This window comes from Silene latifolia, chromosome 10 (assembly GCF_048544455.1).
Source record: "Silene latifolia isolate original U9 population chromosome 10, ASM4854445v1, whole genome shotgun sequence".
Classification (NCBI taxonomy): Eukaryota; Viridiplantae; Streptophyta; class Magnoliopsida; order Caryophyllales; family Caryophyllaceae; genus Silene; species Silene latifolia.
In genome coordinates this window covers 38,621,196-38,631,923 of record NC_133535.1, presented here as the reverse complement: position 1 = coordinate 38,631,923, position 10,728 = coordinate 38,621,196, and the positions used below count along the sequence as shown (strand labels likewise).

Below are 10,728 nucleotides of genomic sequence, written 5' to 3'. Positions count from 1 at the left end.
GTATAAAGTTTAGGGGTACACCATAGAATTTCAAAAATGTAAGGGTACACCATAGAAAACCGAAAAACTCGAAAGTATACCGTAGAATATCCCTTTTTTTTAGTGACGAGGGAATCCCGCAACCGTTACTTTTTGTACACACTGGGTAAAGCCTCGAGTATTCGTGATATAGCCTGCAAATCATGTAAACTAGGTAAGTCACCTGAGGGTGATAGGCTTGAAGTTTAGAAGGCAACACAAACCATAAACACTTCACAAGATTGCTTAAACCCGAGTTTCTTGTGAATTTTAACCAAATTTTAACCATTAGACTCCACCCTTGCGAGCATAACACAAATACTTGAACGGGTTACTCAACTATTTTTATTTGTTTTACGCTACTTACACACCACCGGATTTGACCTGGATCTAGGTAGGATTCAGGACAATTTTTGTACTCCCTACTAATTAAATATTCCAATTTGGTTAATGATTCAAAATTTTTTTAGATACTGATTTTTGATCCAAACCAGTTTAGATTGGAAAAACCGAAATTTGTGTTCACTTTTTTTTTCCGTAAATTAGTTTAAATATAAAATTCTTTGTAATTATTATTTATGATTGCTTAATTTGTCATTATTACATAAAAATAATAAATATTTTTTTAAAATTTTTACAGTTATAATAGGAGTACAAATCATGGCCTTCATAAAGTTAACGTGAGTAGGCGAGGAATGACAAATTCCGGTCCGGTCACCTGTCTAGCATATTATTCATTCCGATTCAATTCATCTCAGTCCAGTTTTGGGCAGATGCAGAGTCCTACAAGTAAAAGACTTTTAAGAGACGAGCTTATAATACGAAAATATTAAGATACCACATGTAATAACATAAAAGAATCACGATTAAAAATAAAATGGGCTGCTTATTATGAAAACAATTACGAAATTAAAGAGTCACTTTGAATTACAACCAATAATATAAAGGTCAATAAAACACATAAACGAGTTTGAAAAAAGAGATAGAAAATAGTGTCACAAAAACTTATAATAAAAGTTTAACCTTTCCGAGTTTTAAGATACGGAGTACTAGTTAAAAGTACCTATGTTACATTAAGGACAACCCTAATTCCACTCTCGATCACACTAATCCAAGTTATATTGTACATTTGTTTGATGGTTAATCGATAACTTAATATAGATGACGGTAGTATCATTTATATATTATCGGAATGAACGCTTCCCTTTTTCACATTTATTTGCTCTATGTTCGGGCCGGGGTGGCCAGAGTGAGTTGTTATACGCTATAATACTTCATTGGACCGAAGACGTTATTCAGGTGGGTACATTGTATTTTTCTCCCTTTTTGTTTGTAAATTACTAGCTTTAAAAAGGTCCCTACCTAAAATAGAGATGCAAGCAGAATAAAAGCATTGTACTACATTTAATACATAATTTACAATGATCCCTGTCACATTTCTAATATGCTATTGCTAGCCAGAAACAATGTCTTCTTAACCTAAGGATCATTCAGTACCGGTGAAATTAAGGTGCGAAATTGAACAGTCGCTAGATTTAGGTTGCGTGGTTTTCGCAATAGGCAGAAGACATAGCCTTTGATGCACTGAGGTATTGCTGTTCATTAGTCTCCTCTATTTTGACTGGTAACTCGACAAACGAATCAGTAGTTATGAAGTGTCTGGCTTAAGCGCAAACATGTCTGAAACATTAGCAAGTACAAAACCTGCAAGGACCTAGATTACAAGAGAAACACAATAACTATTAGTCTAGATATGATCTAGTATCAGAAGACAGAATGATGTCGAGTATTAAGAGCAAAAAGTACCAGGATGTTTCCAAGAGTATAGATCAAAGAGTAGTGACGTCCGTGGATGACCATGTCCGCTACCATTGCCAGAGGTATTGTCAATGTCATGCCTAAAGTCGCTACTAGCGGGGTTGTCCAGACTACTGACACGGCCCTGTGCATATTATCTCTTTATGTTACTTAAACATCTTCATTTCTAAACAAATACTCCCTCCACCACAATCATTTGTTTACTTTTTTTTTTTTTTTTTTTTAATTATTTGTGAGAGGTATTTTAATCAAAGTTAAACAAATGATTGAGGCAGAGGTAGTTAAAACAAGTACTTGAACAACTTATAATGACTTTCACATTTTCAGGTGAAACGCATCTGTGCTTGAACTTATCAGATATATCCGAAACAAAATCGATAACTTGCATGCATTTTCAGCTGGAGCTCAGGAATCAGTAACTTAGCTTACCAGATATAATCAGAAATAAAACTCCCAACAAAGCCATTCAGCAGTAAAACATCTCCTGTTGACGATTTTGGAAGCTTAAACTCGGGTTCTATACCTATTAATTGCAGCGGCCAAACTGCACAAGAGTAAAACATGACTTTCAGGTCATTGAACCATCAACATTCTGATAGTGAACTGTACTCTGAAGTCTGAAGTGCTCCTCTAAAGGATTGAATGTCAGAAAAAGTTCAAAAAATATCATGGAGAAAATAAGATTGTAAGAAGAAGGAGCCTTCACCTAGCCACCAAAATCCAAGAAGAGCAAAAAGGCCGATGTATCCAAAGAACTTTTGCACATCAACATTGTTTCCATCAGATCCAGAAGATTTCTTCAGTAACACTGGAGAAATATCATAGAAACATATTGCCTCAATTCAGGAAAATTTTTACACTGATTTAATATAAAATGCCACCATTCTATTTGAAACATACCTGTAAATAGTCCATAAAGCATAGCTGACATAAGGCCATACATGTCCCCGACTATATTGTGCTTTCTATCTCTGGAAGAGCAAAAATTAACTATGTCAAACCATTAACCTTAAGCCATAAACTGACCAAGGCTGTTTAATGCCATCTCTGTATATTATTTAACCGATGGTTGCACTTGTAAGGAACAACTTAATGGGACCAAAAAGAAACTAATGTTGTACATAGTGATTTACTAAGAACAGGAATGATACTCACTCAGCAACGCCGAAAGTTGCATCTGGGGCCCATGTTTTGCCTACTGTGGTCAAGGTAACACCAGCCATGCTAATAAAAACTGCAACCAATTTCACCGAGTCTATTGAGTCCTGGCCTAGTAAAGCTCCAAAGAACAGCGTGAAGAGCCCTGATGTCGATGTCAACACTGTGGTACTTGCAACACTTGTGTTTGCTAAGGCAGAGTTAGATAAATACTGCAAACGACAGGAATATGCAATTGACTGTCCATCTACAGGAAACAATTAGAAAAATGCCTTTGTATCTTTAACTCGGAAACTGAATCAACTTGCTTTGCTTTTGCAATAGTCAATTATAAAGAACATTGAGATTTTACCTCTGTAAAGAACCATATGGGAGTTAGATAAAGACTGTACTTGACAGTTTTCCACGTATGAAATTTAGAAGCTTGATTAACGAGGTGAAGGTTAAGTTCTTCATCCTTATTTATTAATGGCCATCCTTCTTCCCTTTGCCGAATATCTTTTTCAATAGCGGGAATATATTGTGTATTTGCGCCTCGCCTACTGCTATCATCTAACTGATTAATCATGTTAGGACTGAACCAGCTGCATAACTGATCTTTAAGGGCTGCTATAGGCAGATATATCACCATCAGAGATACTCCAAGATATGTGATTGCGAAAGGATGTCGATATTCAGAAAAGATCCTCTGCAATTACATTATGAAATCATCAAATTAAAAGACTTGAGTAACACCATTGCTTCCTCATTTAGAGTAACCGGCGAAAGAGCAAAATTTATCGTAAACTGTTTTTCAATGGATGCATTGCTTGAAGAATTGCATTGTTCGATAGCTACTCCATAATACAAGTAGTGCAACCATCTTAATGAGTCATTTCGCTTCAATTCATTGCTTTTGGAAGCCAAAAGACAGTGATAGATAAGCACCATCTACTACTGACAAACATACAAAAATTAAAGGTTTAAGAGTTTTTCAAGTCATATTCTGGTGAAAAATGGCAAGACTACAGCCTACAGGCATTAAACCATTTGATCGATCATTAGAAAACATACCCACCTCCAAAATCCCAACCAGTAACAAATGCATGAGAGACTTTAGAAAAAGGAAAGATCCAAATTTAACACATCCTCCGTTGAAAGACTTGCCGTCTTTGTTTACCTCTTATATTCTTTGCGAGAGAGATTTAATTAAACGTAAACAAATGATTGAGACGGGGCGAATGGGTGAGTAATCTTACTTCCTCATAATAAAGATGGATCATTTGATTAAACTTAGATTACCCTTCATCAAACATATGCAGAACAACAACAACAACAACAACAACAAAGAGAGAAGAATGTGAGGAAAATAAAACCTGAGTGATCTCAGCAGAAGTAACCCATATGAAGACAACAACAGCAATCAAGCATAAACCACTATAGTATCTCCAACCCATCACCCAATTCATCACCTAAATCCACAAAAACTCAACTCAATTCTCTTAAACCCTTGAAAAAGATCAAGATAATATGATTTTGACTCAAGATTTTAGAAATGGGAATGGTATTTTTGTTTTTAACACAAAAAAAGGCGTAAATTGGTTAGGTAGAAAATGCACATAAATGGATCCGAAACAATGAAACAGAAACATACACATAAAATGCATGCCTATTTAGTATTTACGTATTCTTACGTTATGATGCCACCGAACGTTCAAAGCTAAGGTTTTTTATTATACTACTCGGAATTTGCATGTTCATCAAAGGTGAGGGTTTAGGTGGAAAATGAATACGTATGCGTCTACAAACAAACAAACAAACAAATAAGGGTGAACAAAACGTACGAAAGTTAGGGATGTTGTTTTGTGCAAGTTTGTTACTATCTTACAGTTACTTCTTGACTCTGACCATTCCTTAAATAATCGACCCAATTTGGTATGGTTGTTGCTCATTTCATCTCTCAAATTTTTCAATCATCAAGTTAAAGGTCCATCCTTGTCCATACAAGGGAATAGGATTACTCATTGTTATCAACAGTAGACACCCTCATCTATACTAAATGGAACTTGGAATTTTCGGGTATTCTTATCGATTATAAACAATTATTTCAGATATATTTAATAATGGATTGATTTATATGATCGCTTAAATTTCAATAATGCACACTTTTTCTTTGATAGCTTATTTGTTAACTTGGTTTCTTTTCAACATCGGCTGATTCACACGTACAAATTTTGCTTCAATATTTCTGATCTTAGGTCCCAAACAAAAAAAAAAAAATTGACTTGGTTATTATTCATGAATGCTTAGGATAGATTAGGCAAAAATATACATCAAGTGTTCAGCACAATGTTGTTGTGCATCTCATGCAACAATACAATCACCATGCCCCCCAAAAAAACTAATCCTGCAACCTCTCTGCCTCTACAAGAATCGGAACCAAAATCAATGATCACCTCATATGCCAAGTTGGTTTGGCATTTTTTTTTCCGCTGCTCAATCGGGTTGACTTTACAAACTAAGTGGCGCAAGCTAACTGTGGAACGAGACTTCGTTCTCGTTGCCTGACTAACTCGTGAAGATCCTGTACTATCTTGACCACTGCATCTGGCCGTGCATGCTTCAGTGCATTCTTTGACATCGTTAGTAGTTCATCTGCTCTTGGTCCGAACCATTGAGCAACTATATTCGCTATTTCTTTTGGTGATTTTGAGTATTTCCCGATGCCATTTTCTATTACGAAAGGCACATTTCCCGCTTCCTGCAAATTTATTTTTTTAAAAATAGCTAGTGAATATTCCACAAGGGAGTTGAAATGGTGCAATAACATCCAATTTTCTACATGGCGCTAGAGGATTGTGTGCAAATTGGATGCTAAAATAATAGTGGTGGATTAAAAAGGAGTGAACTGAAAGATACCTGTCCTGCAATGTAATCATTGAGAATAATAGGAAGTCCTCTGATCATTGCTTCCGCTATAGTTCCAGGGCCAGCCTGAAAACAAGACCGATTAGAACATAGACAGTGAAACCCCCCCAAAAATACCTTAAATGTCCCTGAACTGAATGTACTCACCTTTGTAATAATACAATCACAAGCTCCCATACAATCCTCCATCTTCGTAACAAAGCCCTTGACCTGAAATTTGATTGTATGTAGCAATGAGAAAGATAGTACAACAAGGAACAAGGAAGAGCAATCCTAACCACTCATGCGAATTTTCACGTAAATCAGCCAAAAATGTGACAAGAATGTTAAAAGTGTTAAAACTTCTGTGCAAGTCCACTAAATCACGTACCTCTACAGGAATCTTCCAATCAATCGACTGCAATTTCGCAGCCAGTTTTTTATTCCGACCACAAATAACAAGAATTTGACCGACCGGACCACCAAGGCTTGCATCATAAAGTGCATTGCCAAGTGCGCGAGCAGTAGCCTCAATTGGCCCCATGCCTTCCCCTCCTCCCATTAATAAAACTGCAGGAAGATTCTCATCCATACCTAGCTCTTTCCTCAACTCAGGCTGTACATCACATACAATCAAAGGTTAATCCAGAAAGCTTTGGGCTTCAGGTACCCCAACAAGGCACTCATATCCTAAAAACCAGCATGGATACCCATACATAGCCAGAGGAAGAAAAATAATGGCATTTAAGCAAAATAAATCCCATGATATTATTGCATCAGGATACAGCATGAGTCGCAGAATTGTTGGGGTACCTGAAGATTATTGCTAGAGCATACACGTCATGATCATTACTGCAGTGCATATAAAGAGGTTCCTTCCCGTTCAAAGCGGGGTAGGGAGGGGGTTGAGAGTGTCAGACATACTTTCCCTCCAAAATAGAGAGACAACTATCTAATACATCATGAAAAATGATGCATAAAAGGGTCCTAGGAGCCATTTTTATATTTGGTCCATTACATCCCGGAGACAAAAGAATGATGCATCTTTGATTTCATGAGAGATAAATGGGCATAGGTTAGATCATTAACATCGCTAAGCAAAATAAAAGACATAATACAGTAGACAGACCTTCGGCCGCACAGCCTTAACAAAGGAAGGCCTAACAGGAAGCCCATACACCTTAATTTGAGAAGGCTTCAAGCCCGCTTTTTGTGCTCTTCGAGACACCTCATTAGATGCGCAGTAGCATCTGGTTACAAGTTTGTGAAACCTACACGAGAAAAGACCAGCCGGCATTCAGAATCTTGCAACAATATAAGAACATTTAAAGGCAGGTGAAGAGCCCAAGTACACAGCATACCAGGTTGGATGACAGGTGCTCAGATCTGTAACTACAGTGGCAAAGACAATTTTCTGAAGAAGACCCTTTGATCTCAGGACACGGAGTGGGACATGTTGCATCAAAGGATGCACACTTATGATAATGTCTGGTTTATATTTCATCAATCCTCTAGCAACCTCTCTGTCCAAGTTAATAGAACAACAACAGTTATATAATCAAATGTAGTTAAACTTATGCTCCAAAAGCTTGGTTTCAGAGAAAAGCCCAATTCATAGAAAAAGCAAGAGGAAAAAATACATCATAAGCAAACAGGAGGCAGACATCAGAATGGGGGCACATAGTTACCAAGTGTTTCACAAAAGATTTAGCAATACAGCATTTTCTGGGATTGAAATGGGATTATCTTAAGCATTGCAAAAAGGCGCTGGTTGTAAATGTAGACTGCCCTGAAAGCATCTGACACATGATACTAGTCTTACATTCTTTAAAATGTGAACCGTAAATCTATAAAAGGACCATCAAGCAGTCAGTGAATGGCATACAGTGATCAGGAAGAGGTCAGTGACCGTTATCACTTCCCTACATGTTTTACCAATTTATATCACCATCACTGTCTAAAAAACGGTCTAGGGCAGTAAAGATTTCATTGATGGCACTGCACCTGACCAAATGACAATATTCAGATCAATAGCTACAATCATCATTGTCTAAACTATCACAGGATAACCTTACAAAGGGATGGATAAGTGGATTGTTCCCCAGTGTTGCTAAAACCATTAACAGCAAATAAAACATTAGACATGTAAAATGTGAAAGCCAATACCCTATTATTGATGTTGTTTCTCCTACAATAACACTTATCAATTACCAGAAATTCCAGCCTACTGTGTAAGCTTACAAAGGATTTGAGTTTTTATACCATATTTAAATCTCAGACTACTCATTTTGATTCCAGTCCCTCGCAAACGTGTTCCTGTGATGAGGCTTATACATCGTATAATCAGACTCACCGTGCTATAAATGTCGACGTTGCAGCGAAATTTGATTGATGAATTACACGGGGAGCTGTACCATAGTATGTCATTTTCCATAGAGGTCCATGCTTCACTAAGAAGTTGTAGCTCTTTGGTAATTGATTAAATGGCCATGGAGTATGCTCGGACCACAAATCCGTGACAAATACCTGCAATTACCACTATTTAAAAAATGACATAATCAACACATTAATACAGTTATGCAATCATCTCCCTATGCATATCTCAAACATGTACATTGTTGAGGTCATCCTTCGCATGGGGCCAAGCTTAATAATGTGAGAGATGCGCTGGCAAGAAACACCCTAGGCATGCCATGACGCGCTACGAAATTTCCAAGGTTTTTTCTTCTAATTCTTTTTTTCTTCCCTTAGCTTTACGCCTTTACCCCTGTCCCTAGCTCACCATTTTTTTACATGTGAACTTTCTTCATGAAAGCAATACACGGCATTTCGCAAAAGTAATCGTGTTTTGGCAGAGAGCAAGTTTGATCATTGAAGTATTGTATCTTATGCACATGAAGCGTTAACCTTCTCATGGGCCCTCATTGCCTCCATGCGCCTTGTGCCTCCTCAAAAGTCAAAACTAAGACACGGATGAGAAAGCCTCAAAAGGCCCAAATAGAAGAACAAACGCTAATGAGGAAACTCGGTCTAGATTCTAGAAACACACACAATAAAAGAAATTCTATACTCCCAAGACTAAAACTAGGAAATGCTAAAAATAAGGAGGCTATTATAGACAGTTGAAAGACACCAAATGCTGAAAAAAATTACTACTATTATATCCCATTTCGTATTTTTTCCATCACTCCTGCACTATTCTTCAGTGAAAAAAAAAAATCTCGGATACTCTCTATCATTTTCAATATTTCAATACTCCAATACTTCTTCATCCCGAAAAGGTCTACTACTAGAGGTATAGTCTATACCTTAGCCTGGAAAGATGGACGCTAACATTGGGTTTCGCCTTCTTGAGTGCAAGCAAAATTGCCCAAGAGATTTGACAAAGTTACCCATTTTCATCATCAATGAGGCAACTTTAAAAGAGAATCATTGTAGTTGGGGTTCGCTACATACAATCCATCATATATGGCTTAATCCACAAAGGAACACATATAATAGCATTACAGGTATCAAACATAGCAATTTCGGGCGAAAAACAAGATGACATTCAAAAGATTAGTGCATATGGTATATAATAGCATTACAGGTATCTGAGATAGCACATTTTCGGCCAAAGACAAGATGACATTCGCATACCTGATATTCATCACCATATTGTTCACTAAAAGCAGCCTTAATAGCTTCAGCAGAAGCCCTGTGACCGCCACCGGTATCACTCATCAAGATAAGCACTCTTTTAGGAGAATCACCCTCAACAACCCCATTGATAGGCACTCTAGAATCCTCCAAAACTACATGCCCATTATCACTAACACCGTTATTTTCACCTGAATTAGTCTCCCCACCACCAATTGATGCAAACCCAATTGGAATTCTATCACAATGAACCCTAATAAAACTATTAAAATCCCCCAAAAACTTCCTAAAACTAGAACTACCACCAACCTTATTGCTAACCCTCAATGAATTACTCACCTTAAACCCACCAAAATTGATGTGATTTGATACAAATGGTGATGACCCATTTGAGGTATGTGTATGAACATTTGAATTAAGTGCAAAGTAGCCTATTTTTGACACTAAATCCACCATTGTTGAAGTGGGTTCAGAGGAATTGAGTGAAGGATGATGTGCCATTGTTTGTTTGTTTGGTTTGGTTAGGTGTTGTTAAATGAGGTTTAAGATAGTATAAATATAGTAAGACTTTGAAAGTAACGTAAAGTCAAGAGCGAAGAAGAAGAACATTAGGAATTTGGACGGAGAAGAACTTTGGGAAGAGGAAGGGGAGATGAAAGTGAAGGGGTGGAAATCTTGGCAATTGTATTGGAACCACAAGGTGTGGATTTAGTAGGTGTATCCGTGTATGAGTAAATTGTTCAAGGACTATTATCAGTTTTGTTGCCTAGGAAACTTTGGGGCATATTTGTGTGTTATTGTTTCAACTTGGGGGATGAGAGGGATAGGTCGGCCATTTGGGGACGGGCACAAAAATTGTTATGGGAATATCTCACATTTTATGCTCTTTATTTTCATTTTTTTTTCAATTGTATTATGTGGAGCAACACCAACCTATATTATCTTTTTGAATGAGTGAGATAAGTTAAAGTCATCGGCTTTCAAACCATTTCGAAAGAGTTAAACATGAATGTCCAATAGAAGCAATAAAGTCAACAACATTGTTGGCTTCACAGAAGGAATGTTTAATTATCACTCCATCGAAAAAATAAGTCTAATTTCACATCCTTGATAATACTAGAGATTTTCCAAGAAATTTGTCAAATACTACGAATTGAGTTAATAACGCATAATTATCACCCCCCACAATTAACTTTGAGATTCCTAAGT

The 10,728-nt window shown here is 37.0% G+C and overlaps 2 protein-coding genes across 3 annotated transcripts; both read right to left on the bottom strand.

Moving 5' to 3' along the window:
* Nucleotides 1-1,393: 1,393 nt before the first annotated feature.
* Nucleotides 1,394-4,672, bottom strand: LOC141605533 (putative vacuolar membrane protein YML018C). 2 transcript variants are annotated; one of them, XM_074424348.1, is made up of 8 exons: nt 4,350-4,672; nt 3,347-3,682; nt 2,992-3,206; nt 2,737-2,807; nt 2,543-2,644; nt 2,266-2,380; nt 1,825-1,960; nt 1,394-1,732 (listed from the first exon to the last, which is right to left on the bottom strand). In XM_074424348.1, exons 1-8 carry the CDS (start codon nt 4,440-4,442, stop codon nt 1,667-1,669), a joined length of 1,134 nt encoding a protein of 377 aa, XP_074280449.1. In that variant the 5' UTR covers nt 4,443-4,672; the 3' UTR covers nt 1,394-1,666. The 2 variants fall into 2 exon arrangements, with proteins under 2 accessions (XP_074280449.1, XP_074280450.1); XM_074424349.1 differs by having other exon boundaries at nt 2,992-3,241; nt 4,350-4,516.
* A 570-nt stretch (nt 4,673-5,242) lies between these two features.
* LOC141605532 (monogalactosyldiacylglycerol synthase, chloroplastic) lies at nt 5,243-10,394 on the bottom strand. Its single transcript, XM_074424347.1, has 8 exons — nt 9,520-10,394; nt 8,234-8,406; nt 7,242-7,403; nt 7,010-7,151; nt 6,272-6,496; nt 6,049-6,111; nt 5,893-5,967; nt 5,243-5,734 (listed from the first exon to the last, which is right to left on the bottom strand). The coding sequence occupies exons 1-8, from the start codon at nt 10,018-10,020 to the stop codon at nt 5,492-5,494; spliced, it is 1,584 nt and encodes a 527-aa protein (XP_074280448.1). The 5' UTR covers nt 10,021-10,394; the 3' UTR covers nt 5,243-5,491.
* Between the last annotated feature and the right edge of the window lie 334 nt (nt 10,395-10,728).